Source organism: Staurois parvus, unplaced genomic scaffold (assembly GCF_062004578.1).
Source record: "Staurois parvus isolate SC_StPar_1 unplaced genomic scaffold, SC_StPar_1.0 ptg000286l, whole genome shotgun sequence".
Lineage (NCBI taxonomy): Eukaryota > Metazoa > Chordata > Amphibia > Anura > Ranidae > Staurois > Staurois parvus.
In genome coordinates, this window is record NW_028318082.1 from 1,331,195 (window position 1) to 1,357,012 (window position 25,818).

The 25,818-nt window shown below is 43.5% G+C and overlaps 1 protein-coding gene across 2 annotated transcripts in view; it reads left to right on the forward strand.

Annotated features, from left to right (window-relative positions):
• Positions 1-25,818, forward strand: part of SLC6A7 (solute carrier family 6 member 7) — a 140,456-nt gene that overhangs the window by 16,413 nt on the left and 98,225 nt on the right. For both annotated transcript variants that reach the window (XM_089682133.1, XM_089682132.1), the window contains exon 2: positions 24,016-24,199. In XM_089682133.1, coding sequence (XP_089538259.1) covers positions 24,016-24,199 — 184 coding nt within the window. The remainder of the gene's footprint in view (positions 1-24,015; positions 24,200-25,818) is intronic.

A 25,818-nucleotide genomic window follows, 5' to 3' on the forward strand; every position in this document is an offset into this window, starting at 1 on the left:
GTTGTGCATATAAATTGCTTTGATCCACAATCAATGCATACAGATCTTCTGTGAAAAGCAGCTCCAAAAAAATCAAGGGGAGTATTTAAATTTGCTGTTTCCACCTGAATTCCGGGTTGGGCAGTGAATGGGGGAAGTCAATAGGGATTTGCAAGCACATCCGGAAGGATACTAGGGGTTCTACGGGTCTGTGTGCGAATTCTTGGTGGCTACGGGACAATACTTGTGCTCACCAGCTTGTACTACACTTTTGGGACTCACCACGTCACCAGTGGCCTAGTACACCCTGGTCTTTCACATACCAGTACTGCAGTATCACTATACTGCCATGCTGGTATGTGAAAGACCAGGATGGTGCTCACCAGTTCACCAAAAGTTAGAGTGGCACTAGTACTGGCACTCTGTGGCATATGAGAGTCATCATGCGATTGTAACATCTCAGCAACCTCGGAATGGGGTTGGGTACGCCTGACCTTAGCAGGGACCACTTCTCCATCATCTGAGCTAGCTGTCAGGGTGCCACTGCTGTCTACAGGTTCGTATTCTGAGGCTGATTGTGTCAGCGAGTCTTCTCCTTTGCTCTCATCTGACATGCTCAGAATCCTGTAGGCCTCTTCACAAAAGTACCTTTCCATTGACATTTTGGCCACTAAATTTATAGGTACCTAGTGCGACTCACAGAAAAAAGAGCACTTGGCTGTCAGGGACTGCTTGAACCGCTACAAAAACTTTTTACCGGCAAATGATAACAGAGATCAGGGCTGATTCTGTGAACACTGCAGTTTTGTGTGCATTGTATCAAGTGACAGTGACCTACTTGCTGGGGGGGAGAAGGGGTAAGCGTAGGGGCTAAACGCAGGTGTTTGCAGGTGCCGGGGCTGATCCAGCTAACGCTGAATTTTTATACTAATGTGCACGCAGGTATAGTGCTGATTTGATCAAAGATATTGATCCCTTCAGACATTATACTAGTAATGGAGGTTTATTGTGTATGTGAGCGTGTTCCTGCCAATCAAGGGGTTAATTGTGAACATTGGTGTAGTGACGGGCAATCTGATACTATCTGGGAGGGCCTGAAAACCGTGGGAGCGCAAATTATGTATATATGCATGATTTTTCCCACCTGTATCAGTATTTCTACTATAGGGCGGCGCGGAAGCACATTAGACATGTCCAGTAAAAAAAATGTAAAAAAATCTAATTTTCTCATAAATTTAGGCCAAAATGTGTTCTGCAACATGTCTTTGCTAAAAAAAAAATCCCAATACGTGTAAATGAATTGGTCTATGTAAACGTTATAACGTCTAAAAATGGCGGTATAGATACTGTAATTTTTTTCTTTTATACTAATAATGGTGGCGATCAGCGACTTTTAGCGGGACTGCAATGGGCATTCTGACACTAGGGGGAACTGACTTGGTGTTATTGACATCCCCAGTGACACCAATACAGTGTCAGTGCTAAAAAAAAGCACTGACACTGTACTAATGGCACTGGGTAGGAAGGGGTTAACATGAGTGGCGATCAAAGGGTTAACTGTGTGCTGGGAGTGTTCTACTGGGGGCGGTGCTTCACTGTAAGCACACTGCTCTGGATGGCTGTGCACAATCAAGGGGTTTGAGCAGTGTGCCCGAGCCGTCAGAGAGGAAGACTGTTAGTAAACAAAGCCCACCCCCTTTTGACATCATCATGCGCTGTGATTGGCCAATGCATTGCAGCTGACCTGACCAAACACCCTTACTGATCGTGTGTTCAGCAAACACACAAACTGCCAACGTTCAAACATAAAGCCCGACACTAATCAGTACCAATTACGCAATCTGTTCATTCATAACTTAAACTGTGTTTACTGCGCTTAAGTTTGTCAATGAACAGAAAGCCTCTTTCTGTTCATTCACTCTATAATGCAGCTGAGGCTGCAGAAAAAGGGACTGCGGAATCTGTATCCTCACTTTCTGTGTCTCAAAAGTGAGACATCAGGGGTTAGTTTAGACCCCTAATATTTCACCAAAGTTCCCCCTATAGGGTTGTTAAAAAAATTGCAAAAAATGATTTAAAAAAATAAAATTGTAAAAAAATACATTTTTTTAAAAAGGGATAATTCACACGGGTGCTTTGGCCCGTACAGCATGAACAAATGGTTTGTTCTTTTGGTTGGAGCCAATTGCTACTACAAGCACAGCCGCAGGTCTTAATTTGAAAGGTGTGCATGTACAGGTGAGTGGCCCCAAATGCATGCTGTATTTGTTTGGGGCTGTACACTTTCTCCCACGTGCATATCAAATTAGGACCTATGGCTGTGTTTGTATAGCTAATGTGTCTCCATAGCATGACATAGGCTGCCTACACACAGCTCCAGCCACGCAAACAAAACACGGACGCATACTGTACAGGCCATAGTGCCCAAGTGAATGAGCCCAAAGACCTCATTCACACACAGGGCTTTATTTATTAAAGAGTGTGGAAACCTAACATTTCATAATCTTGATATGTGCCTGCTGCACCATGTACTTGTATGAAAAAGTATCCTGTTCTCCTTGTATTGCTTCCTTTGTGTGTTTATGCCAGTCCCTCTGACCACACTAAGCAGGAGAACACAACGTGGTCAGTTTTCTAGCTATGCTGGGAACTCAGCCTGCTCTGCTCTGCAATGATCAGATTTCTGCTGGCACCCCCCCTCCCCCCACACAACCATTCACTGGCAAGAACAGTGTGCAGATGTTTCTCCCCCCCCCCCCAGCTCCTATGAAGCTGAGAACAGGGAATGTGATCACTTATAAAAAAGGGAAAAAAGTGTTTATAATGTTTTTGTTTTTAATCTACACACAAATTATTTGCCTTTCAGTTCTATTTTAAACTGAATGGGTTGTTTTACAAAGTGAGGGTTTACATATATGTTAACTATTTTTAATACAGTTTTATCATGTAGATATAGCAGGAATTGTGTAAGTCATATTGTGTTTGTGTCCATGAAGTGTATTTTAAGCAAAAATATCATTTTAATATTTTTTTGGGGGAAAGGGGTGTCAGGTAGGCTCTATGGGACCCCATGACTTTGAACAGCAGCCCTTTATGAAGTAGAGGCAGAGCGCACAGGTTATCAGCTAGTAAAATCAATATCAATATTTTTTCACTTCTCAAACATATATACCAAAACTCTTTCAATGATATATTTAACAGACCAAAAATGGCAAATAAGAGACATTCATTGTTAGGGTTTATATTCCCTTTAAAACGTATTGAAAATGTCAGCAACCTTTTCTTAATTTTCTTTCTATCCTATTTCCTTCTCCCTCTTTATTACCGCTCTGAAAGCACAACACAAGAGGCTTTATGTCTCTTTATTCCTAATTAAGCTTTACACTCCCCTGTGAGCATGTAAGATGGAATCGGTGACGGTTACATTTGACGGAATTTGCTCTGAACACCATCGTTTATATTCCATTGCAGTTCTGAAGTGTTGCAGAGCGTATCTTTGTCTCTGAACCTCAGCTATAAAAAGTTTAAATATTTATTGCTTTCTATTTTTTTAATAACCCCCCCAGGCAGCACATTTGGGTATATTTTCTATGACCTGAAATTTGTAAGAAGTAATGACATCATTGCTCTCAGTTACCACAGCAACCACCAAGTGATTTTCAATAGTGAATGGATGATAGTGTAGGACAATGGTTTGTAAGCATTTTCTTGCTTATGTTTATGTTAAGACAGATACATTAACCCCTTCATGCCTAAGGGTAAAACAAATATTAACACCTAAGCACAATTTTGCAACTTTGACATGTGTTAGTATAACCTTAGATATCATCACAACTACTTGGTGCATCCAAGTGGATTATACCTTGATTTTTTCAGGACAGATTGGGTTTTAATTTGGTGGTAAATGGTAATGAATATCTCCTAATTTATTTTTATTACCAAAGGAAAACTGGCCACAAATTGTAAAAAAAAAATTTTCTTCAAATTTAGCTGTATATTTCTTGCTACTACCATAATCTACCACCAAAGAACAACCCAAAATAATTTCTCCTGCTCCTGATGATCGCAGCGATATCACATGTGTGTATGCTAGTTGTTGTTTGTACCTGTACTACAGCACAGAAACAATAGTACACAATTTGCTTTTTTTATCCTGCCTTTAACTGACACTGATGGTAATTTAAAAATTAAAAAAAAATTCCAGACCAAAAAAAAAAACCTGACCCTGACCATTGAACCAAACACTATCCCTGGCACAGACCTATATCAAACCTTGATCTAGGTATTTTTGTTTATTTTTTTTTTGTATTTTATTATTTTTATTTATTCATTTATTTTTACACATACTTGTTTTTTTTCTCTCTGAAAGGACAGAGAGTGATACAATGTATCTCTCTCCTCCATTCAGAGAGAGAAATCAAGGGGGGGGGGGCTTCATAGTGACTGATCACTGTGATAGCCAATCAGAGGCTATCACAGCAATCAGGTGACCCGAAATCGGGAATTCCGAGTCCCGATCGTTAGAACGGGAACCGGGGATCTCAGTGACAGCCTGGTCTTTTGTGCTGGGAGCGTGCCCAGCAGAAACACAGGTATGTAGATTATCGGCCCCCACGGAAAAAAGCCCAGTTCTGTGAGGCTGCTAATTTGCGTACGGTCGGTGTCAAGGGGTTAAAGATACCTTATGGTGCTGCTCCAAGCTAGAGATAGAGAGGAAGGAGTCACCCCACTGGCATATGAGAAAAAGGGAGCAGGTGTCCAAAAGTGCTACCAGCATCAGCCATTTCAGTAAGGAAATGGACACCGCTCAACTGATCCTAGGACTCAGATGTAAGGGATGGCTTCAGCCACTGCTCCAGCCATTCCACACTGACGTGTTTCGCCCCGCCCACCGGGGCATGATCACAGGGGCAGACATTCATACAAGCCAATTAATATACAGTTATTGTTTTGTTTTTTTACCCAAAGAGATGTAGCAGAATACATGTTGGCCTACATTTATTGGATATTTTTTATAACAGAAAGTAGAAAATATCGGGGTTTTTTTTTTCAAAATTTTAGGTATTTTTTCGTTTATATCACAATAAATAAAAAACCCAGTGGTGATCAAATACCACCAAAAGAAAGTTCTATTTGTGTGGAAAAAAGGGGCACAGCGTTGCATGACCACGCAATTAACATTTGAAATAGTGCAGTGCTGAATAGCCAAAAATGGCTTGGTTAGGAAGGGGGGATAACCTTCTGGGGCTGACATGGTTAATCTATACTACTGATAAAGGCTTGGGTAATTATCTGTACATTTGCAGAATAGTTGCAGAGGTTTCACAAATATAGGGCTGTCCCTGTACACATGTAGATCAGTCTGCCAAAGGTCTCTCTTGTTTAACCACTTGCCTAACGGGCACGTTCACCCTCTTTGTGCCCAGGCCAATTTTCAGCTTTCAGCGCTGTCGCACTTTGAATGACAATTGCGTGGTCATGCAACACTGTACCCATATGAAATTTTTATCATTTTTTTTACACAAATAGAGCTTTTTTTTGGTGGTATTTAATTGCCACTGGGGTTTTTATTTTTTGCACGATAAACAAAACAATGCAAACAATTTGAGAAAAAAAAGTTTTTCTTTGTTTCTAATATAAAATGTTGCAAACAGGTAATTTTTCTCCTTCACTAATGTGCTTTGATAAGGCTGCACTGATGGGCACTGATAGGCAGCACTCATAGGCAGCACTGATGAGGTGGCATGGATAGGTGGCATTGATGGGCATTGATAGGCTTCACTGATGAGGTGGCACTGATGAGGGGGCACTGGTGGGCATAGATGAGGAGGCACTGATGATGCAGCACTGATGGACACTGACAGGTGGCACTGATGGGCACTGACAGGCGGCACTGATAGGCGCTGACTGGTGGCACTAACAGCCCTGACTGCCGGCACTGACGGGGGGCTTGATGGGCAGCACTGATAGGTGGCACTGCTGGGCACTGATGGGTGGCACTGCCAGGCACTACTGAGCACTGGTGGGTGGCACTGCTGGGTACTGCTGGGTGGGTGACTGCTCAGTGCCAGTGCGGATGTCCTGTGACAGTTGCCGGTTATCGGCACTTTCCTCATGCTGTGACAACGAAAGGAAAGTGCTACCGATAACCGGCAACTGTATTTACATTGTGATCTGCTGTGTCATTGTGTTCTGGGAGGACGTCATATGACAATCTCCCAGAACTGGACAACCACGTTTTAGCCGTCATTCGGCTTTAGTACACATGGCAAGTGTTTAAAGTGTTTGTAAACCCTAACATATACCCAGTGAAGTGACTGGCCTCAGGTGACATACAAAGATGATGCAAATCCTGCTACATAAGTTGTACCTGTTTATCTGCATTCTTCTCTTCTCTACATTCATACAAAGTGCAGAAATTATACAGCGTGTCTGAGCTTTCAGGAAGCGAGAATCTGAAGTTACACTGCAGGGTTCTGTGAGAGGAGCTCTGAGAACTGACTGAACAGAAGGGACATATCCCCCTTCACATAGTGCACAGGAACAGAGCTGAAGCTGTCAATCACTGGCTGTGTTCCAGAGCTCCTTCACATGACACCTTTTTTCTCTTGGTATCAGGAAAACTTGTCAGAGGTGATTCATGTAGATAGCAGAGGAATGAGTCAGTAGACAGAAATGACACTTAGTGGTCTGGAATAAGCCAAGTACACACTGTACACACTGTAGAGGGATATGCGTTGTTCATATATCAAGCCAGAGGTTTACAACCATACATTTAGCTGTCCATAGTAAAGCTTGCCATAGACACCTCAAATTTTGACTGAACCCTGCTGAATTTGGTGCTGTGGAGCTGTGGGCTCGACAGAAGTCAATTTGAAGTAGAACAATCAGCAAAATATTTTTTTTTTCATTTTGGATAGAGTAAGGGAGGGTTATAACCCCTGTCAGATTTATTTTCACCATGTATGTCCCATTGCAGATATTTCCCTTCACTTCTTATCCCATAGCCAAACAGGAAGTGAGAGGAAATCCCAGCAAATTAATGGAATATCTTGGGGACCCCACATGTCACCAGAACTAGTGTCCCCATTACTTTTCTATTACTTTTCTGGGGACAACTCAAAATTTGGGATTTTCTTTTTTTACTTTCATTTTCAATAACAATGGTAAACAGGACAAATAGAGAGGGTGAATCTCCCTAATGTGGACACAGACAGCAATAAAAAATAGGTATTCTAATCCATCTTCCCTCTATCCAAAACTAAAAAAAAAGTTTTGCCTTTAGTTACACTTTAAAATTTGAGCTGGGTGGAAAATTATCAACCACATCTTACCGTATGTAGTCATTGTTTATCAGCACTATTGTATTCAGAAAGCCACGGGTTCGGCAATGGAGATTCCTCCATTCAATCTGTTGGCATAGATAGGGAATAAATTGAGTTTCTTTTGTTCAGTCTGCAGGAAAATTGAGCTGTGTGTTGCTACCTTTAAGCCCCATTCACACAGGAGCTGAGCGAATGTAGTAATTTTTGGGGCTCATTTTTAACATTTGAACGTTGGCATTTTTGCACTTATTTAAGGCGTAAAGTGGCATTAAACCCAAAAGCAAACATTTATTATGTTGCAGCTTACCAGTTCTTGGATATGATTGCTGTATTTTATTTTTTGAGGCTTTCTTTCTTCTATTTTCATCTGGTGATCCAGTCAGTAAGTCTGTTGTTTTTCAAAAGAATGAGCTGTCCAGTAGAATGTATCAGTTACAGATATGAGACAAATCATTTAACACCAGCAGGTGTACTTACATTGATCAGCTTTTATTAATTTCTAAAAAACCTTTATCCCAAAAGGAACAAAACTGTTTGTTGTAACTGCTTTTAAAGTGTTGTCGCAAAGAATATCAAGACAGCGCTCTTCCCAAAAATATCTCTCATAATACAAAAGTGCTGAAAAACAACTATAAAAAACTTACAATAAAAAAGTGTGGGAAAGTGTCCAAAAATAAAATGTGTGGAAAACTATTCAAAAACATAGCATTAATAATCCATATATCTTGGAGTGATTAACATCAACAAAAATATAAAGAAAATACTAGTAACAAAGGTGTGGTAAAGTGTGCAAAAGAAAAAAAATCAATAAATTTGTGAAACAATTTGTGAACCAAACGTAAAACCGATGGAGAGAAATGTATTAAACCCAAACTTAAAGTGATTGTAATACAAAAAAACCCCAGATATGTTATACTTACCTGTTCTGTGCGATGGTTTTGCACAGAGCAGCCCCGATCCTCTTCTTTTTGGGTCCCCTGCCGATACTCCTGGCTCCTCCCCCCAGCCAAGTGCCCCCAATAGCAAACCTCTTGCTATGGGCACACTGGACCATGTTTGCTCCCAAGCGTGGTTCGGCCGCTGCTCCCTGCTCTCTCCTCATTGGCTCACTGGCTGTGATTGACAGCAGCAGGAGCCAATGGCTCCCTTTGCTGTGTAAGCTAATGAGGAGAGAGAGACCTCGGAGAGCCATGGCTCTCATGCACCTTGTTGGAGCGAGATGGGGCTCAGGTAAGTGAGGGGGGAGCTGCAGCCAGAAGGTTTTTACCTTAATGCATAGAATGCATGATTAGGGTAAAAAAATGTCTGCCTTTAGAAAGGAATATGTTAGAAGTAATTGAAATAAAGTATGAAAATTATTATGTGCTTTTATATTTTGACCATAGTTACACCTTAAAGTGATTTTAAAGGTTGGAATAAAAAAAAAAACAGACAAGTTATACTTACGTGCACTGTGCAATGGTTTTGCACAGAGCAGCCCCGGTCCTCTTCATTTTTGGTCCCCCACCCGATACTCCTGGCTCCTCCTCTCAGCCAAGTGCCCCCGATAGCAAACCTCTTGCTATGGGCACACTCAACCATGTTTGCTTCCAAGCACTGTTCGGCCTCTGCTCCCTGTTCTCTCCTCATTGGCTCACTGGCTCTGATTGACAGCAGCAGAAGCCAATGGCTCCCTTCGCTGTGTGAGCTAATGAGGAGAGAGAGACCTCGGAGAGCCATGGCTCTCATACACATCGCTGGAGCAAGATGGGGCTCAGGTGAAGGAGGGGGGAGCCGCAGCCAGGTTTTTTACCTTAATGCATAGAATGCATTAGGTTAAAAAAAACTTCTGCCTTGAGAACCACTTTAAGGCTTACTAATTTCTTGTTAAATGAGTGGTAATTCCCATGCAGTATTGCTGTTCTATGCATCACTATTCCTTTAGTTTTCCACATGTATAAGGAAATGTTTAAAGGCTAAGTTCACCTTTTTTTTTCTAAATTCCAGCTTCCCTGTGTACCAGTATACCATTCATTAATGTACCTCTGTTGCAGAAAAATAAATGCTTTCTTTGATTTTTAGGAAGAAGGCCTTACCTTAGCCCCTGCTGTGTTCCACTGAAAGCCTAATGACTTCCAGCAAGACACAAGAAGCAGTTTACCAGCTGACCTCATTAGCACACACACCCTGCACCCACTACCTACAGTATGTTTGCACTGCATCCCCAGCCCCCCTCCAGGTGTACAGTTGCCTGGCTTAACAGTGCAGGCTGCTACATTTGCACAGCATCACAGGTTTCTCTCCAGCTGAACTTTGTGGGGGTTAGACACCCCTGATGTAGTGCAAGGGCCTGCCTGATTGGATGCAGAGTGAATCGATAGATAGGTGGGTCCTCCTATTCCACAGTTTTGGTAAATCCAAAGGAAATTGTACAGAGATTGTACAATCAGATAGTATAGTGTATGGCCACCTTTATACACCTAAAATGAACTAGTAGCACTTTCAGTGCCATTAATTATTAATGGAACCCCAACAGCGAAAGCAAACACACATTGACACAACGAGCATCAAATGCAGCAAAACGCACTGTAAAAAACATGCAAACCAAACATGGCAAAATTTCCAATGAGCTACTTTTCTGGATGTAGGGTAGGCCATTGATATCAATGATGCATAGCGCATGTCGCAGGTAAAAAAGAGCCAAACAATGTACGGTTCCACAATGCTAGGTGTTAAAGGGGCCTGAAAGTAAAATTGGTGTGGTTACACAAGAATAATGAGGCTCCATTCACATCTGCGTGTTTCTAAACGAAAAAAGGGTGCTTTGCTGTGCATTTCCGAAATGTGCTGCAAATGCACATGGCGCTTGCGTTACCATTAAATGTTTATAACATCCCAAGCATGGGTATCAGGAGCATGTTTGCCGTGAATTTTGTTGCATAACAAACGTGCTGCAAATGCATCAAAAAGGTAGATAAGGAAAGCACCACGCTTCACTCAAAAAAGAGTTCTGGTTCTTTGGAAAGTATACATAGGGCAGTCCATTCAAGCGAATTAGTCTGCCCTATGCGCGATGAGCAAATAAGCTTTAACACCCCCCCCCCAAAAAAAAAAAATGTACAGAGATGTGAATGGGGCCTGAAAGCTGAGTGTCTCTGTCCACTTCCTCCTATGTACATGTATAAAGGTGGCCATACACTATACAATCTGTTTGTACAATCTCTGTACAATTTCCTTTAGATTTACCAAAACTATGAAACAGGAGGACCCACCTATCTATCCATTTACTCTGTATCCAATCAGGCAGGTTCTTGCCCTACACCAGGAGTGTCCAACCAGTTTTTGATGCTTTCCAGTTCATTTGTTCCCCTCTTTTTCTTCAATTTAAATAGGGACATGTGCGTGCCAGTGCGTTTTTGATGCGTTTTACCGCATTCCTGTACAGTTCTGTGCAAGGAAAATGTAGCCTGTTCTACTTTTTTTTCTGCATCTGGAACGCACTGGAACTGCAAGCACTGATGTGAACTATGACATTGGCAACCATATACAGTAACCTACTTTCTGTGCAGTTTGGATGCAGAAAGAAAGAAGCTGAAACAATTGTAGTGTGAACTGGCCCTAATAGATTGTAAGCTCTGCTACCTTCATTATAACTCATGATACCTTCATTGATTGTAAGATCTTCTACATTCTGTATTCCATTATACCTGTAGCCAGGTGCCAGATACTTCAGCCTGAATACAGAGAACATCCTCCTCGGTACTGCAGACCAACTAGTTCCCCTCTGGTGCTTGCACTCAGTCCCTTACCTCACTTTCTGACTATAGAGCTGGGGAGTTCTTCTTCCTGGATGAGATCAGTGGACCTTGGGGCCTGTAGTCCTGTGGGCAGCCCTTCCTATATTCCTGAGCCCCTTTTGGACTAAACACCCCAGAAAGCTGCCAGCGAAAAGGACTGTTGGAGAGGCTATGTATGAAACTGCTGTGCGTGGGCTCTCTCTCTTCTCCCTGAGATCCTCTATAGAGTGGTAGGACTGCTGTTCTTCATACAGGGACAGTGATGTGTCGCAGCCCTTTCCACCACAGCCATGCTTCCACTGGTGGATCTGCATCTCTGGGCACTTTTGGGAGTCCAACCATCAGTCCTATTTGGCAGTCTGAGAGCAGTATTACGGACATTGACTTAAAGTGTAACTCCACCAAAAAGGGGAAGTTCTGCTTTAATGGCTTGTCCCCCACTCCCCGTTAAGGATTGGCACCTTTGGGGAGTGGGGGGGAGCGGGTACCTGAACTTGACAAGTACCCTCTCCCACTTCTGCTGCGCCTAAGGCGATCGGCAGCAGAAGTTGTCCTCCCTCCCTGTAGTCTTCAGGGACACGTGACAGGTCCCAGAAGACTACGGGACCATTCACAAAGCGCATGCGCATTGGGCATCCGGCTGTGAAGCCGCAAGCTGTCACAGCCGGCTGCCTACACAGAAGATGGCTGGTGAAAGACACCGCTGGACTGAGGACAGGTAAGTGTCTGTAGTTTAAAAGTCAGCACCTACAGTTTTTGCAGCTGCTGACTTTTTTTTTTTTTTAAATCAGCTGGAACTCCGTTTTAAATACTCGGCCAAGTATCCATTCTTCTACTGTACAGAATTGCAGAACCTGCATTGCATCCCTTGTTTCCTCTTTAGCCAGGATTGGTGAGCAGGCAGATGCCCAAAATCTCTCATTTTGTTGTCCACAGTATAGGGTCACTGCATGCAGACAGCATAACCTGGATTTCATGAAGGAACCTTTACTTTGCTATGCCTGTCACCCATATAGTGATCACTTGAATATTCCAAGGATTCACACTTCATCCCTGAGCTCCAACGTGCCTGCAAAGAGACTGTCTGTACTTAAGCCCCGTAGACACCATGAGAATAGTGGACGAATGATCACCATTTTTTTTTGCATATCATCGAAAGTGAAGAGGTTACTCAAGTTATGAAAATTCTTGTATGACAGAATAAAAATTTTAAAGTGATGTAATGTATTTGTCTTGTATTTTTGGACGAAAACTGTACTGATGAAACAAAAAGCGTGCGATCTGGTATTTAATTATATAATTTTCGTGCTGGTCCCTTTGAACAATTTTGGACGATAGCTGTGTACTAATGATCAGATTATCATGCCATCACTTTGAAAGTGGTATTTGTCATTGGTAATACCTCTTCTGGAATATGCAGTTCAGTTTTGGACACCAATTCACAAAAAGAACATTGGGGAACTGGAGAAAGTACAGAGAAGGGCAACCAAACTGATAAGAGGCATGGAGGAGCTCAGCTATGAGGAAAGATTAGAGGAACTGAATTTATTCTCTCTAGAGAAGAGGGGATTAAGGAGGGATATGATCAACATGTATAAATACATCAGTGGTTCATATAGTGAACTTGATGTAGAGCTATTCACCCTGAGGTCATCACAGAGGACAAGGGGGCACTCTTTATGTCTGGAGGAAAGGAAATGTAATCTCCAAACATGGAAAGGTTTCTTCACAGTGAGAGCTGTGAAAATGTGGAATAGACTCCCTCGAGAGTTGGTTCTGGCCAGCTCAGTGGATTGCTTCAAAAAAGGCCTGGATTGTTTCTTAGATACACAGAATATAACTGGATACTAACATTTATAGGTAAGGTTGATCCAGGGAATATCCGATTGCCTCTTGGGGGATCAGGAAGGATATTTTTCCCCTACAGGAGCAAATTGGATCATGCTTTGCTGTTTTTTTTTGCCTTTCTCTGGATCAACTGTGTGTATAGGATTATAACTTTTTTTTTTTTTAATTGTTGAACTGGTTAGACTTTGTCTTTTTTCAGCCAGACTATGTAGCTACATATGATTTTCTGATCTTGTGTACTAGGCTTTAGCATCTGAACTGCCCATATATTATTATTAGTTATGTGTGAAAATGCCTAAAAAGGAGATTTCACTTTCCTACGCTAAAAAGCATAAGTTGCTCATAGTGGGCTGAACTGCTCTTAGGTCCCTCCCTCTGAACTAGTGTCATCTTTGTCACTGTCTTCCCTTTTTTGTTTGATACCTTTGTCTACTGTCACCTCAATTGCTAAGTGTGTTTATAGCTGATACACATTTAGATTTGCCCATTGCTTCAATAGTGTCAATCTGATATTGTCTATTTATGTGGTGTCCTATTCAAACAATATTACAGGTGAAACTCGAAAAATTAGAATATCGTGCAAAAGTTCATTTATTTCAGTAATGCAACTTAAAATGTGAAACTAATATATTAGATAGACTCATTACATGCAAAGCAAGATAGTTCAAGCCGTGATTTGTCATAATTGTGATGATTATGGCTTACAGCTCATGAAAACCCCAAATCCACAATCTCAGAAAATTAGAATATTACATGCAATCAATAAAACAAGGATTGTACATAGAACAATATCGGACCTCTGAAAAGTATAAGCATGCATATGTACTCAGTACTTGGTTTGGGCCCCTTTTGCAGCAATTACTGCCTCAATGCGGCGTGGCATGGAAGCTATCAGCCTGTGGCACTGCTGAGGTGTTATGGAAGACCAGGATGCTTCAATAGTGGCCTTCAGCTCTTCTGCATTGTTCGTACTCATGTCTCTCATCTTTCTCTTGGCAATGTCCCTTAGATTCTCTATGGGGTTCAGGTCAGGCAAGTTTACTGGCCAATCAAGCACAGTAATCCTACGGCCATTGAACCAGATTTTGGTGCTTTTGGCAGTGTGGACAGGTGCCAAGTCCTGCTGGAAAATGAAGTCAGCATCCCCATAAAGCTCATCTGCGGAAGGAAGCATGAAGTGCTCCAAAATCTCCTGGTAGATGGCTGCGTTGACCCTGGACTTAATGAAGCACAGTGGACCAACACCAGCAGATGACATGGCTCCCCAAACCAACACAGACTGTGGAAACTTCACACTGGACTTCAAGCATCTTGCAGTGTGTGCCTCTCCATTCTTCCTCCATACTCTGGGTCCTTGGTTTCCAAATGAGATGCAAAAGTTGCTCTCATCAGAAAAGAGGACTTTGGACCACTGAGCAACAGACCATGTCTGTTTTTCTTTAGCCCAGGTAAGACGCTTCTGACGTTGTTTGTTGTTCAGGAGCGGCTTGACAAGAGGAATACGACATTTGAAGCCCATGTCCAGGGTCCGTCTGTGTGTGGTGGCTCTTGATGCACTGACTCCAGCCTCAGTCCACTCCTTGTGAAAGTCCCCAACACTTTTGAATTGCCTTTTCCTGACAATCCTCTCCAGGCTGCGGTCATCCCTGCTGCTTGTGCACCTTTTTCTTCCACACTTTTCTCTTCCACATAACTTTCTATTAATGTGCTTTGAAACAGCACTTTGGGAACATCCAACTTCTTTTGCAATTACCTTTTGAGACTTTACTTCCTTAGGGAGGGTGTCAATGATGGTTTTCTGCACAACTGTCAGGTCAGCAGTCTTTCCCATGATTGTGATTCCTACTGAACCAGACTGAGACCATTTAAAGGCTCAGGAACCCTTTGCTGGTGTTATGGCTTAATTAGCTGATTAGAGTGGGACACTTTGAGCCTAGAATATTGCACCTTTTCACAATATACAAATTTTCTGAGATTGTGGATTTGGGGTTTTCATGAGCTGTAAGCCATAATCATCACAATTATGACAAATCATGGCTTGAACTATCTTGCTTTGCATGTAATGAGTCTATCTCATACAGTATATGAGTTTCACATTTTAAGTTGCATTACTGAAATAAATGAACTGTTGTTTCAATAATTGGTTGATTGTCATTCTAAACTTGATGTTTACCCTTATTAATACAGAATCTGCAGTGCTAAATTTGAAGGATACGTTCACCTTTCATACCATGTTACACCCATATTCAGGGTGTAGCATGCAGGGCTTTTTTTCAGGAGGAACGCAGTTTTGGCCCTTTCAGCACTGAATGTATGCAATGACAAGAGGTGCTGGGGTGTGATGGAGGGTCTATTGATGATGGGCACTGGGGGATCTATTGTTGCTGCTGGGTGTCTAGTTTTTCTTGCAGGTCTAATATTGGTGGTGGGGGGTCTATTGTTGCTGGGAGGGGTCTTACATTTTCAGGGGGTCAGTTGTTGCTGGGAGGCATCTACTGTTGAGGGCGAGAGGTCTATTGTTGCTGGTTGTTGGAGGGTCTATTGATGCTGGCTGCTGGGGGTCTATCGTTGCTGGAGTGGATCTATTGTTGTTGGCTGTTATTGTGTTGTAGGGAGGGGAGGTCATTGTTGTGTGGGGGATCCATTTTGCTTGGGGGGGTCTGTTGTTGGCTGCAGGGGATTTATTTTGCTGCTTTTCTTCTTATAATTAACAAGTCCCATGCAAATTACTTAGCATCACAAAATGATACTTGGTTTTGTATTCTTTAAAAGGAGCAGTACTGGGAGGTGGGTAGAGGGTGGAACTAAGGGACATTTCTCAGAGGTGGGTAGGGGGCGGGACAAGGGGGTGACTCAGAAGGGGGGAGTTCTTGTACCTGCTTTGCGAGAAACAAATCCCTGGTAACATGTAACATGTTATGAAAGGACCAGCCCCTGCTCCCCCACTTTGACAGCTAGCAGGGGTTCTTCTCCCCGGCTTTGACAGCTAGCGGGGGTTCTTCTCCCCCACTAGCTGGCAAAATGTAAAAAAAATGCAGCTGTGTGTGGCTCCGCCAACTCAGCTGCATCACTCATTTACAGGCCTCTATGAGGGAGAAAACTACAAGTCCTAACAGCCTTAACAGCAGATATACGGACAGGTCTGCAGGAGTCCTTTACAGGCTCTTGCAACAAAAAATATTAAATGCACATTTTTTTATCTGAAAAAAGTGTACATTTCTTATTTTTGTCAAAAGGTGAAATTATCCTTTAAATTGTATTTGCTAATCTTTTAAAGGGGGATTCGAACCTAGAGTGTCAGAAGGGCTGGGGAGTTTACACGGTCAAGTTAGCACAAGAGGACAGGCATCATTTAGTGGCTCCTACCGGGGTAACGCTACATATCCTATTAGATTGTACATTTTCCATCCTCTGTATCCTCACTTGTATGTTAACAGACTGTAATATCATCCACCTTCTGTATATTCCTCAAAGAGAAGCCCACGTAGCACTTGGTCCTGAGCAAAGAAATGATTAGGTGCGTAAAAATCTACCCAAACAATTCTACAATTGGGGCCCTGAACACCTGCTGGGCCCTGATCTTATATCTTGCACTGCTTTAAAATAATCATGCCTCTTGTAAAGAGGGACCTTCTCTGTGACAATCATAGGCTAATGGGAAATTACACTTTCCATATATATAACTTTAGAAAAGGAAACGCCTTGGTTAGTCATCTCCTCTTGTGTACATATGTGTTGCTGGTTTGTTAGCAGTTAATTACAGTTTCAGTATTTGTAGCAGATGAATAGCAGAATAAAATTAGTTAAAATTAGAACTGCATATACTTAACAATGAATAGATTGTAGGTTTATTTCGTCATTTGCTGTAGAAGTTTTTGACGTAAAGCGGTTCTTTAGTCACTTTTTAAAAAATTAAAACTCAGCAGCTACAAATACTGTAGCTCCTGACTTTTAGTAATAAGACATCCACCTGTCTAAGGATCCAAAACTGTTCTCACCTGAGCCAGTTGTTGAGTGTGGGAAGCTGGCCATGAAGCTTGCTGCTTCACATCCAGCTCCCCACTGCACAGGTACTCACCTGTCGATCTTCAGGTCCAAAGTACTGCCATGTTGAGTATGGAAAACTGGCCATGAAGGTCTGCACATGCGTGATCCATGCTGCACTGTGTGAATGGTCCAACAGCCTCCTGGGAACTGTGACGTACCCCAGAAGGTTGTGAAAAGGGAGGGGGGCAAACCTTCAGTGAAATCGCCTAGGCGAATCCAGCAGAAGTGGGGAGCAGGTATCTGTCAACACTAGGCACCCGTTCCACTATAAAAAGTATGTTCCAAAAGTAGAAGAGGTCGGGAGAAAGAAAAGCTGAACTTCTGCTTTAATGGGTCAGTCCACATAAAAACTGATATTCCAGTTTTGGTAGATGCTGAAGAGTTAAACCACTGGCCAATCTCTTAATGCTTCCAAGATTCTAAAAGAAAGATACTGTGTCTGTGCTTTGAGTTTGCAAACCTCCTGTTCAGCTTTTTATTTCATTTATTAATTGGAGAATGTAAAAGAGAGGTGGAAACATCCAAAACTCCTAGGTGGATGGGAACAGTTGTAAATTTAGCAGGAAGATTTTGGTGTTGGAGCAGGGGCGGACTGACCATTCGTGCTCTCGGGCACTGCCCGAGGGCCCGGGGTCAGTAGGGGGCCCCATGAAATGGCCCTGGTACCTTTTTATAGGCTTTTTTGGGTGTGCTTTGAGTGTGGGCGGGGACACAGGGGCCCCGCGATCCCTTATTGCCCGGGGGCCCCATGAGTTGTCAGACCGCCCCTGTGTTGGAGTATCCAAGATGTATAGGAAACCAGACTCAGTCTGCTAAGCTCCACCTATAAAAAATAATATTTTTGGAGGACTAATCCTTTTATTCTCCATGCATGGTACGAAAACTATGCTACCCATATGCTTCCACTGTATCATCCTGCACACTGTGCTGTACAAGCTTGTGCTCATCATAGACAGCTCACCATACTTGTACTGCAGAACTGCATCTGAATAAATGGTAATACATGTTAAAATCAAAGCTTATTACTAAGTTTTTTTTCAAACCTTCCAATCTTCCTGTAAACAAAAAAAAAAAGAATTACTCACCCTCACCACACTCCAGTGCTGTCCCCCACATCCTCCTCTGTTCTGCATTGCCACTTGACTTGTGAGGTAATCAAAGATCATTCCACCCAGAACCTGTGAGTTCAGGTTGTCATAGACACATCTTCTGGACAGGGCAGATGCAGGGCAGAAGACAGGGGTCACTGCTGGCAGGGCAGAAGACAGAGGTCACTGCTGGCAGGGCAGAGGACAGGGGCGCAGCTCCTACCACAGGCAGCAGAGCTCCTCCTCTTCACACAATGCATAACTGAGATCAGTATAGTGTCAGTCAAGGACAGTATAGTGTCAAAATAGGTAAAGTTTCGGGCAGTATAGTGGCAGGTTAGGTAGTGTAGTGGCAGGTTAGGGTACTATAGTGGCAGGTTAAGGCAACATAGTGGCAGGTTAGGGTAGTATAGTGGCAGCATAGTGGCAGGTTAGGGTAGTATAGTGGCAGGTTAGGGCAGTATAGTGGAAGGTTAGGGTAGTATAGTGGCAGGTTAGGCAGTATAGTGGCAGATTATGATAGTATGGTGGCAGGTTAGGGTAATATAGTGGCAGCATAGGGTAGTATAGTGGCAGGTTTGGGCAGTATAGTGGCAGGTTAGGGTAGTATAGTGGCAGATTAGGGCAGCATAGTGGCAGGTTAGGGTAGTATAGTGGCAGGTTAGGGTAGTATAGTGGCAGGATAAGGCAACATAGTGGCAGGTTAGGGTAGTATAGTGGCAGGTTAGGGCAGTATAGTGGAAGGTTAGGGTAGTATAGTGGCAGGTTAGGCAGTATAGTGGCAGATTATGATAGTATGGTGGCAGGTTAGGGCAGTATAGTGGCAGGATAGGGCAGCATAGTGGCAGTTTAGGGTAGTATAATGGCAGGATAGGGTAGTATAGTGGCAGATTATGGCAGTATAGTGACAGGTTAGGGTAGTATAGTGGCAGGTTTGTGCATTATAGTGGCAGGTTAGGGTAGTATAGTGGCAGATTAGGGCAGCATAGTGGCAGGTTAGGGTAGTACAGTGGCAGGTTAGGGTAGTATAGTGGCAAGTTTGGCCAGTATAGTGGAAAGTTAGGGCAGTATAGTGGCAGGTTAGGGCAGTATAGTGGCAGGTTAGGGTAGTATAGTGGCAGGTTAGGGCAGCATAGTGGCAGGTTAGAGTAGTATAGTGGCAGGTTAGGGTAGTATAGTGGCAGGTTAGGGCAGCATAGTGGCAGGTAAGGGTAGTATAGTGGCAGCATAGTGGCAGGTTAGGGTAGTATAGTGACAGGTTAGGGCAGTATAGTGGAAAGTTAGGGTTGGCTTGGGGGGGACACTAAAATCTGCCCAGCCCAGCATCCCCCTATAGATCTGGCCATGGCACTGACACTGAACATCCAGGAAAACTTAACAAAGTTGTTGTACAGAAGTCAATCGATATATATTATATTGCCAAAAGTATTGGGACACCCCTCCAAATCATTGGGTTCAGGTGTTCCAATCATTCCATAGCCACAGGTGTATAAAATCAAGTACCTAGGCATGAAGATTGCTTCTACAAACATTTGTTTAAGAATGGGTCGCTCTCCGGAGCTCAATGAATTCAAGTACGGTACCATGATAGGTTGCCACCTGTGCAATAAGTCCACCTGTGAAATTTCCTTGCTACTAAATATTCCACGCTCAACTGTTAGTGGTATTGTAACAAAGTGGAAGCAACTGGGAACAAGAGCAATTCAGGCACAAAGTGGTAGGCCATGTAAATTGACAGAGCGGGGTCAGCGCATGCTGAAGCGCACAGTGCGCTGAAGTCGCCAACTGTCTGCAGAGTCAATAGCTAAAGACCTCCAAACTTTGTGTGGCCTTCAGTTTAGCACAACAGTGCATAGATAGCTTGGGTTTTCATGGCAGAGCAGCTACATCCAGGCCTTACATCACCAAGTGTAATGCAAAGCATTGGATACAGTGGTGTAAAGCACGCCGCCACTGGACTCTAGAGCAGTGGAGACGTGTTCTCTGGAGTGTCAAATCATGCTTCTCTTTCTGGCAATCCGATGGACGTGTCTGAGTTTGGCGGTTGCCAGAAGAACAATACTTGCCTGACTGTATTGTGCCAAGTGTAAAGTTTGGTGGAGGAAGGGGGGATTATGGGATGGTGTTGTTTTTCAGGGGTTGGCCCTTTGTTCCAGTGAAGAGAAGGGAAATTTTGCACAATTTCATGCTCCCAACTTTGTGGAAACAGTTTGGGGATGGCCCCTTTGTGTTTCAACATGACTGCGCACCAGGGCACAAAGCAAGGTCTATAAAGACATAGATGAGCTAGTTTGGGGTGGAGGAACTTGACTGGCCTGCACAGAGCCCTGACCTCAACCCGATAGAACACCTTTGGAATAAATTACAGAGGAGACTGCGAGCCAGGCCTTCTCGTCCGACATCAGCGCCTGACCTCACAAATGCACTTCTGGAAGAATGGTCCAACATTCCCATAGACACTCCTAGACCTTGTAGACAGCGTTCCCAGACGAGTTGAAGCTGTTATTGCTGCAAAGGGTGGACCAACTCAATATTGAACCCTATGGAATAAGACTAGGATACCATTAAAGTTCATGTGGGTGTAAAGGCAGGTGTCCCAATACTTTTGGCAGTATAGTGTATGTCTTACTTCATTAGTTCTTGGCCCATTCAGAGAAAATCGGCTGTCTTAATACAACAATTGAAACCTGGTCCATCTGGAATCAGGCTCAATTCAAGCCATCTATGGCTAGGCTTATGGAGAGTTAACAAGGCTGAACAGGAAATGCAAATGTATCCCCTTTTTTGCCAGCACAAGCTGGCACTTTAAAGGGGCCGTGGCAAAACCCGCTAGGCATGGATCCTGAACTTGCTGCTCTTTGATTGGCTGTACAGTGCTGACATCATCAGGAGCTGATAGACAACTCAATCATGGTTCTGGCTGTACCAGTGGAGCGTGCCTCTGAAAAAGACAGCACCACATATATGCAGCAGCTGGGTGTTAGGGCCCTCCCGCCTGGCTCCCACATATATGCAGCAGCTGGGTGTTAAGACCCTCCCGCCTGGCTCCCACATATATACAGCAGCTGGGTGTTAAGGCCCTCCCGCCTGGCTCCCACATATATACAGCAGCTGGGTATTAAGACCCTCCCGCCTGGCTCCCACATATATGCAGCAGCTGGGTGTTAAGACCCTCCCGCCTGGCTCCCACATATATACAGCAGCTGGGCGTTAAGGCCCTCCCGCCTGGCTCCCACATATATACAGCAGCTGGGTGTTAAGACCCTCCCGCCTGGCTCCCACATATATACAGCAGCTGGGCGTTAGGGCCCTCCCGCCTGGCTCCCACATATATACAGCAGCTGGGTGTTAAGGCCCTCCCGCCTGGCTCCCACATATATACAGCAGCTGGGTGTTAAGGCCCTCCCGCCTGGCTCCCACATATATGCAGCAGCTGGGCGTTAGGGCCCTCCCGCCTGGCTCCCACATATATACATATCGCTGTAGAGGAGAAATGAAGAGTATTGCAGGGATAAATATATGAATGGATATAAAGGAACAAAAAACAAGTAGATAGATAGTTAATTATGAGCCAGGGCGTAGGGAGGGTGTCTGAAGCAGAAAATATACGGTACATTCTGTATAAATATACACTCACACATAAACACGTGTTCAGTCAGCTGTTGGAGTATGTCTATGTTTCCATGGAAACAGAGGCGCAGACTGCACACTTGTAGCACAACCTGCTGTTAAAAGGGCAGCCCAGCAATCTGTGACAGGAAATCAGTAGAGGAAATTTTCCATTTTCTGCAGTGGCACAGAACTGACACCAGCCAGCTCTGACTACAAGCAGAATGACAGAAGTTACCCTGCAGATTTTTATTTTACCTCAGAAAAAGAAGCGGCTTGAAAGCAAGTGAAGCACAAATCCTCCCGTGGCTTTGTTATTGAAAAGCTGATTAAACCGATATAGAAGCAAAGCGTGTATGAGGAAACGTTTGTGACATTGTGTGTGCGTTCTGTTGTATATTGTGAGGGAAGGTACCAGCAGGTTTATAGTAAATGAACCGTAGACAATTGTCGGCACTCCAGCCTGCTACTCAGTAAAGGGTTAAATATAGCTGTAACTTTTAACCCAGTGTAACCCAGTATGTAGCCGATGCTTATAGCATGGCAATGTGTCAAAAGGCCACACCATTTCTTTAGGTTTTTATTTTATACTCAGCAGTTACAGTATATCAATTCTGCTTGACTGTTGAGGAGGCTTAGGACTCATTCACACCATACACTATATTGGCAAAAGTATTGGGACACCCCTCCAAATCATTGGATTCAGGTGTTCCAATCACCTCCATGGCCACAGGTGTATAAGATCAAGCACCTAGGCATGCAGACTGCTTCTACAAACATTTGTGAAAGAATGGGTCGCTCTCAGGAGCTCAGAGAATTCAAGGGTGGTACCGTGATAGGTTGCCACCTGTGCAATAAGTCCATCCGTGAAATGTTCTTGCTACCAAATATTCCATGGACAACTGTTAGTGGTATTATAACAAAGCGGAAGAAACTGGGAACAGCAACTCAGCCACAAGGTGGTAGGCCACGTAAAATGACAGAGTGGGGTCAGCGCATGATGAAGCGCACAGTGCGCATAAGTCACCAACTGTCTGCAGAGTCAATAGCTAAAGACCTCCAACTTTTGTGTGGCCTTCAGATTAACACAACAACAGTGCATAGAGAGCTTTATGGAATGGGTTTCCATGGCTGAGCAGCTGCATCCAAGCCTTACATCACCAAGTGCAATGCAAAGCGTCAGATGCAGTGGTGTAAAGCATGCCGCCACTGGACTATAGAGCAGTGGAGACATGTTCTCAGGAGTGATGAATCACACTTCTCTGTCTGGGAATCCGATGGACATGTCTGGGTTTGGCAGTTGCAAGGAGAACGGTACTTGCCTGACTGCATTGTGCCAAGTGTAAAGTTTGGTGGAGGGGGGATTAAGGTGTTGGGTTGTTTTTCAGGGGTTGGGCTTGGCCCCTTAGTTCCACTGAAGGGAACTCTAAAGGTGTCAGCATACCAAGACATTTTGGGCAATTTCATGCTCTCAGTTTTGTGGGAACAGTTTGGGGATGGCCTCTTCCTGTTCCAACATGACTGTGCACCAGTGCAGGCCCGAACCTCCTATTCTGGGGTCCCCTGCCAGCGCCATAGGCTCCTCCTCTTCTTCATGTACCACCAAAGGAATCAGTTTCCTATGGGGGCACATGTGTGGGCACCTTCCTGAGTCTGGCTCTCTATGTCCACAGACACACACAGTGTGGCTCGGCTCTGTTCCCCACTCTCTGCTCAACGGATTTGATTGACCACAGCAGGAGCCAATGGTTACCACTGCTGCCTCCCTGTCCCATGAGAGAGGAGAGCACTGAGGCAGATGGGCATTGCGCTGGATGGAGTGAGGACTCAGGGAAATAGTTAGGGGGTGATACACATAATGGAGCATTTCTTACCTTAATGCAGGGAATGCATTAAAGTAAGAAATGTTTTCCCTTTTGAACCACTTTGACATCTTGCATGAGAATGATGGCTCCTGACAAGTCAACCAAATGGTCAATAAATGATGTCCATCAATACATCACATTGGTCTATGTGCAGCATAATAAATGCAGACTACTGCATCTGTGAGAGCTGACAGCACAGCTCTCATTCATTTTTATTGCTCCCTATCCGAGAAGGTAGCAGACAAATGTTTAGATCTGTATTCAGCCATCTGATGCACTCCTTCTTTCTATGTGCACAAAGCCTTAGAGAGGGCTCATGACTTGCTCCTGGTTATTATGTTATTCTTGGCTAAAAGCTATTCTTTTGAATACAACACAGGTTTGTTCTTCATGGAATAATGTCTGACAATGAAAAAATGACTTGCCTTACTAAAAATATAACAAAGCAACTAAACACGTTCATAACTCTGATCTACAGCCCATCACTCCTGACCTATTGATGACGCCCAGTGATCGTGATGATGCAGAACTGGACATAGAATACCCTGAAGACAGAGGGAATTGGACTGGAAAGTTAGACTTCCTACTATCATGTATTGGATACTGTGTTGGATTGGGAAATGTCTGGAGATTTCCATACAGAGCATACACCAATGGAGGAGGTAATTTTCACATTCACATGCTGTACCTTTATATGTTTGTTCAAGAACCCATGCCAGGGGCAAAGTCCTAAGTGCAGAGTGCAGTAGCCCATGAGAACCAATCATAAATCACTTTACCAAAGTCAGATCAGTACAAGATGGATTCTGTTTGGCTGTATGATAACCAAATAAAATATTGAAATAAATAAAAGGGGGGTGGTTTTCTGGAATCCCCCCTATTTATCATAAAATTTACATGTACTATTTGTCGGTTCCTATAATTAAATAGTAAATATCTGAGCTTTGACAGTGTTGATGGACGTAATATACTGCAATATTAGCTATAATAACAAACACAATGCTCAAAGAAGCAAGGTCTTATTTATTTACAAAGGAAGTAAAACACTAACAGAAATGTAAACCAATATTACAGAGTATATAGGAATAAAAGTAAAGTCCTCAAAGCTCAGTATCTTTTAGCTGGGTCCCGGGTAAAAAAGGTGGACAAAAAGGCAGAAGCATAGTCAAACCTGTGGTAAAAACCCTCACAAGCACCGCCCACACACACACCCTTGACTCACCCGGTGTAGTCCTCCGTCCAATGAGCAAATGTCCATAACTCATAAGGGGCTGTCCTTCCTATTCATTAGGAAGTGTAGTGTACCAGCCGTCCTCCCGGAAGTATGTTGTCTCCACCAGGGGGCACTGCTATTTTGCCAACAATGCTTGGACCCAGCATTCCAAATCACATCTGGCTTCATCCTTCTGGCTAGAAGCCATGTAATCTGTCCTTTTAATCTTCGTGTTACCAGGGAATCTGGGCTGAGGCTCTTTTATCTCCATGCCCCACCGCTAGGGGGTATGTGCGAACTCCCAGGACAAGGATTTTGGTATGCAGCCTTTTGTTACACACACCCTGTTGTAAATACTTGATTTTCTTGACACTCCAAGATAACATTCAATAGGCCAAATGGTTCTTTGACAACCAGGCAGTAAGAATCCATAAATGTCTGAAATAAAAAACATGTTGCCTTCCAACAAATATATTGGTAAAAAGTAGCAAAACATCTTTATTTTTTAAAGCCTCTATCACATGAGCACAAAGACCCATACAGCACGAATGAGGCAGTTGTTTATATATGTGGAGCTGAACAGAATTGTATACAGGAAGGCTTTGTTAAAGTGTTACTGAACCCGCAACAGTAAAATCAGCCTGTATATGCAGTAAAGCATGCTTGTTATATTCACTGTGGAACCTAAGGGGTTAATCCTCTGCATTGTGAAAAAAGCCTGTTTGATCCTGTCTTCTTTGATCACAGTCCCCAATCCATCTGCTGATAGTACAGAGCCCTAGGAGACACTCTGCACATGCTCAGTTTGGTGTGTATTGCTAGAATGTTTTTTTTGGAGGGTGTATGTGATCGGCACAGGTCCAATCAACATTGTCCAGACAGAGGGCCAAGGGTCATGCAGTCTCATAGGACAGTCAGAGGAGAATGAAAACTTCTCCTACAAGAATTACTAGTGCTCAGCTGGACACATATAGAAGTCACAAGACTGCTATATACTGCTGATGAGGAAAGGTATTTAGCGGTTTATATTTACTAAAATAATTGCATTTTCATGTTCTGCGTACTGTG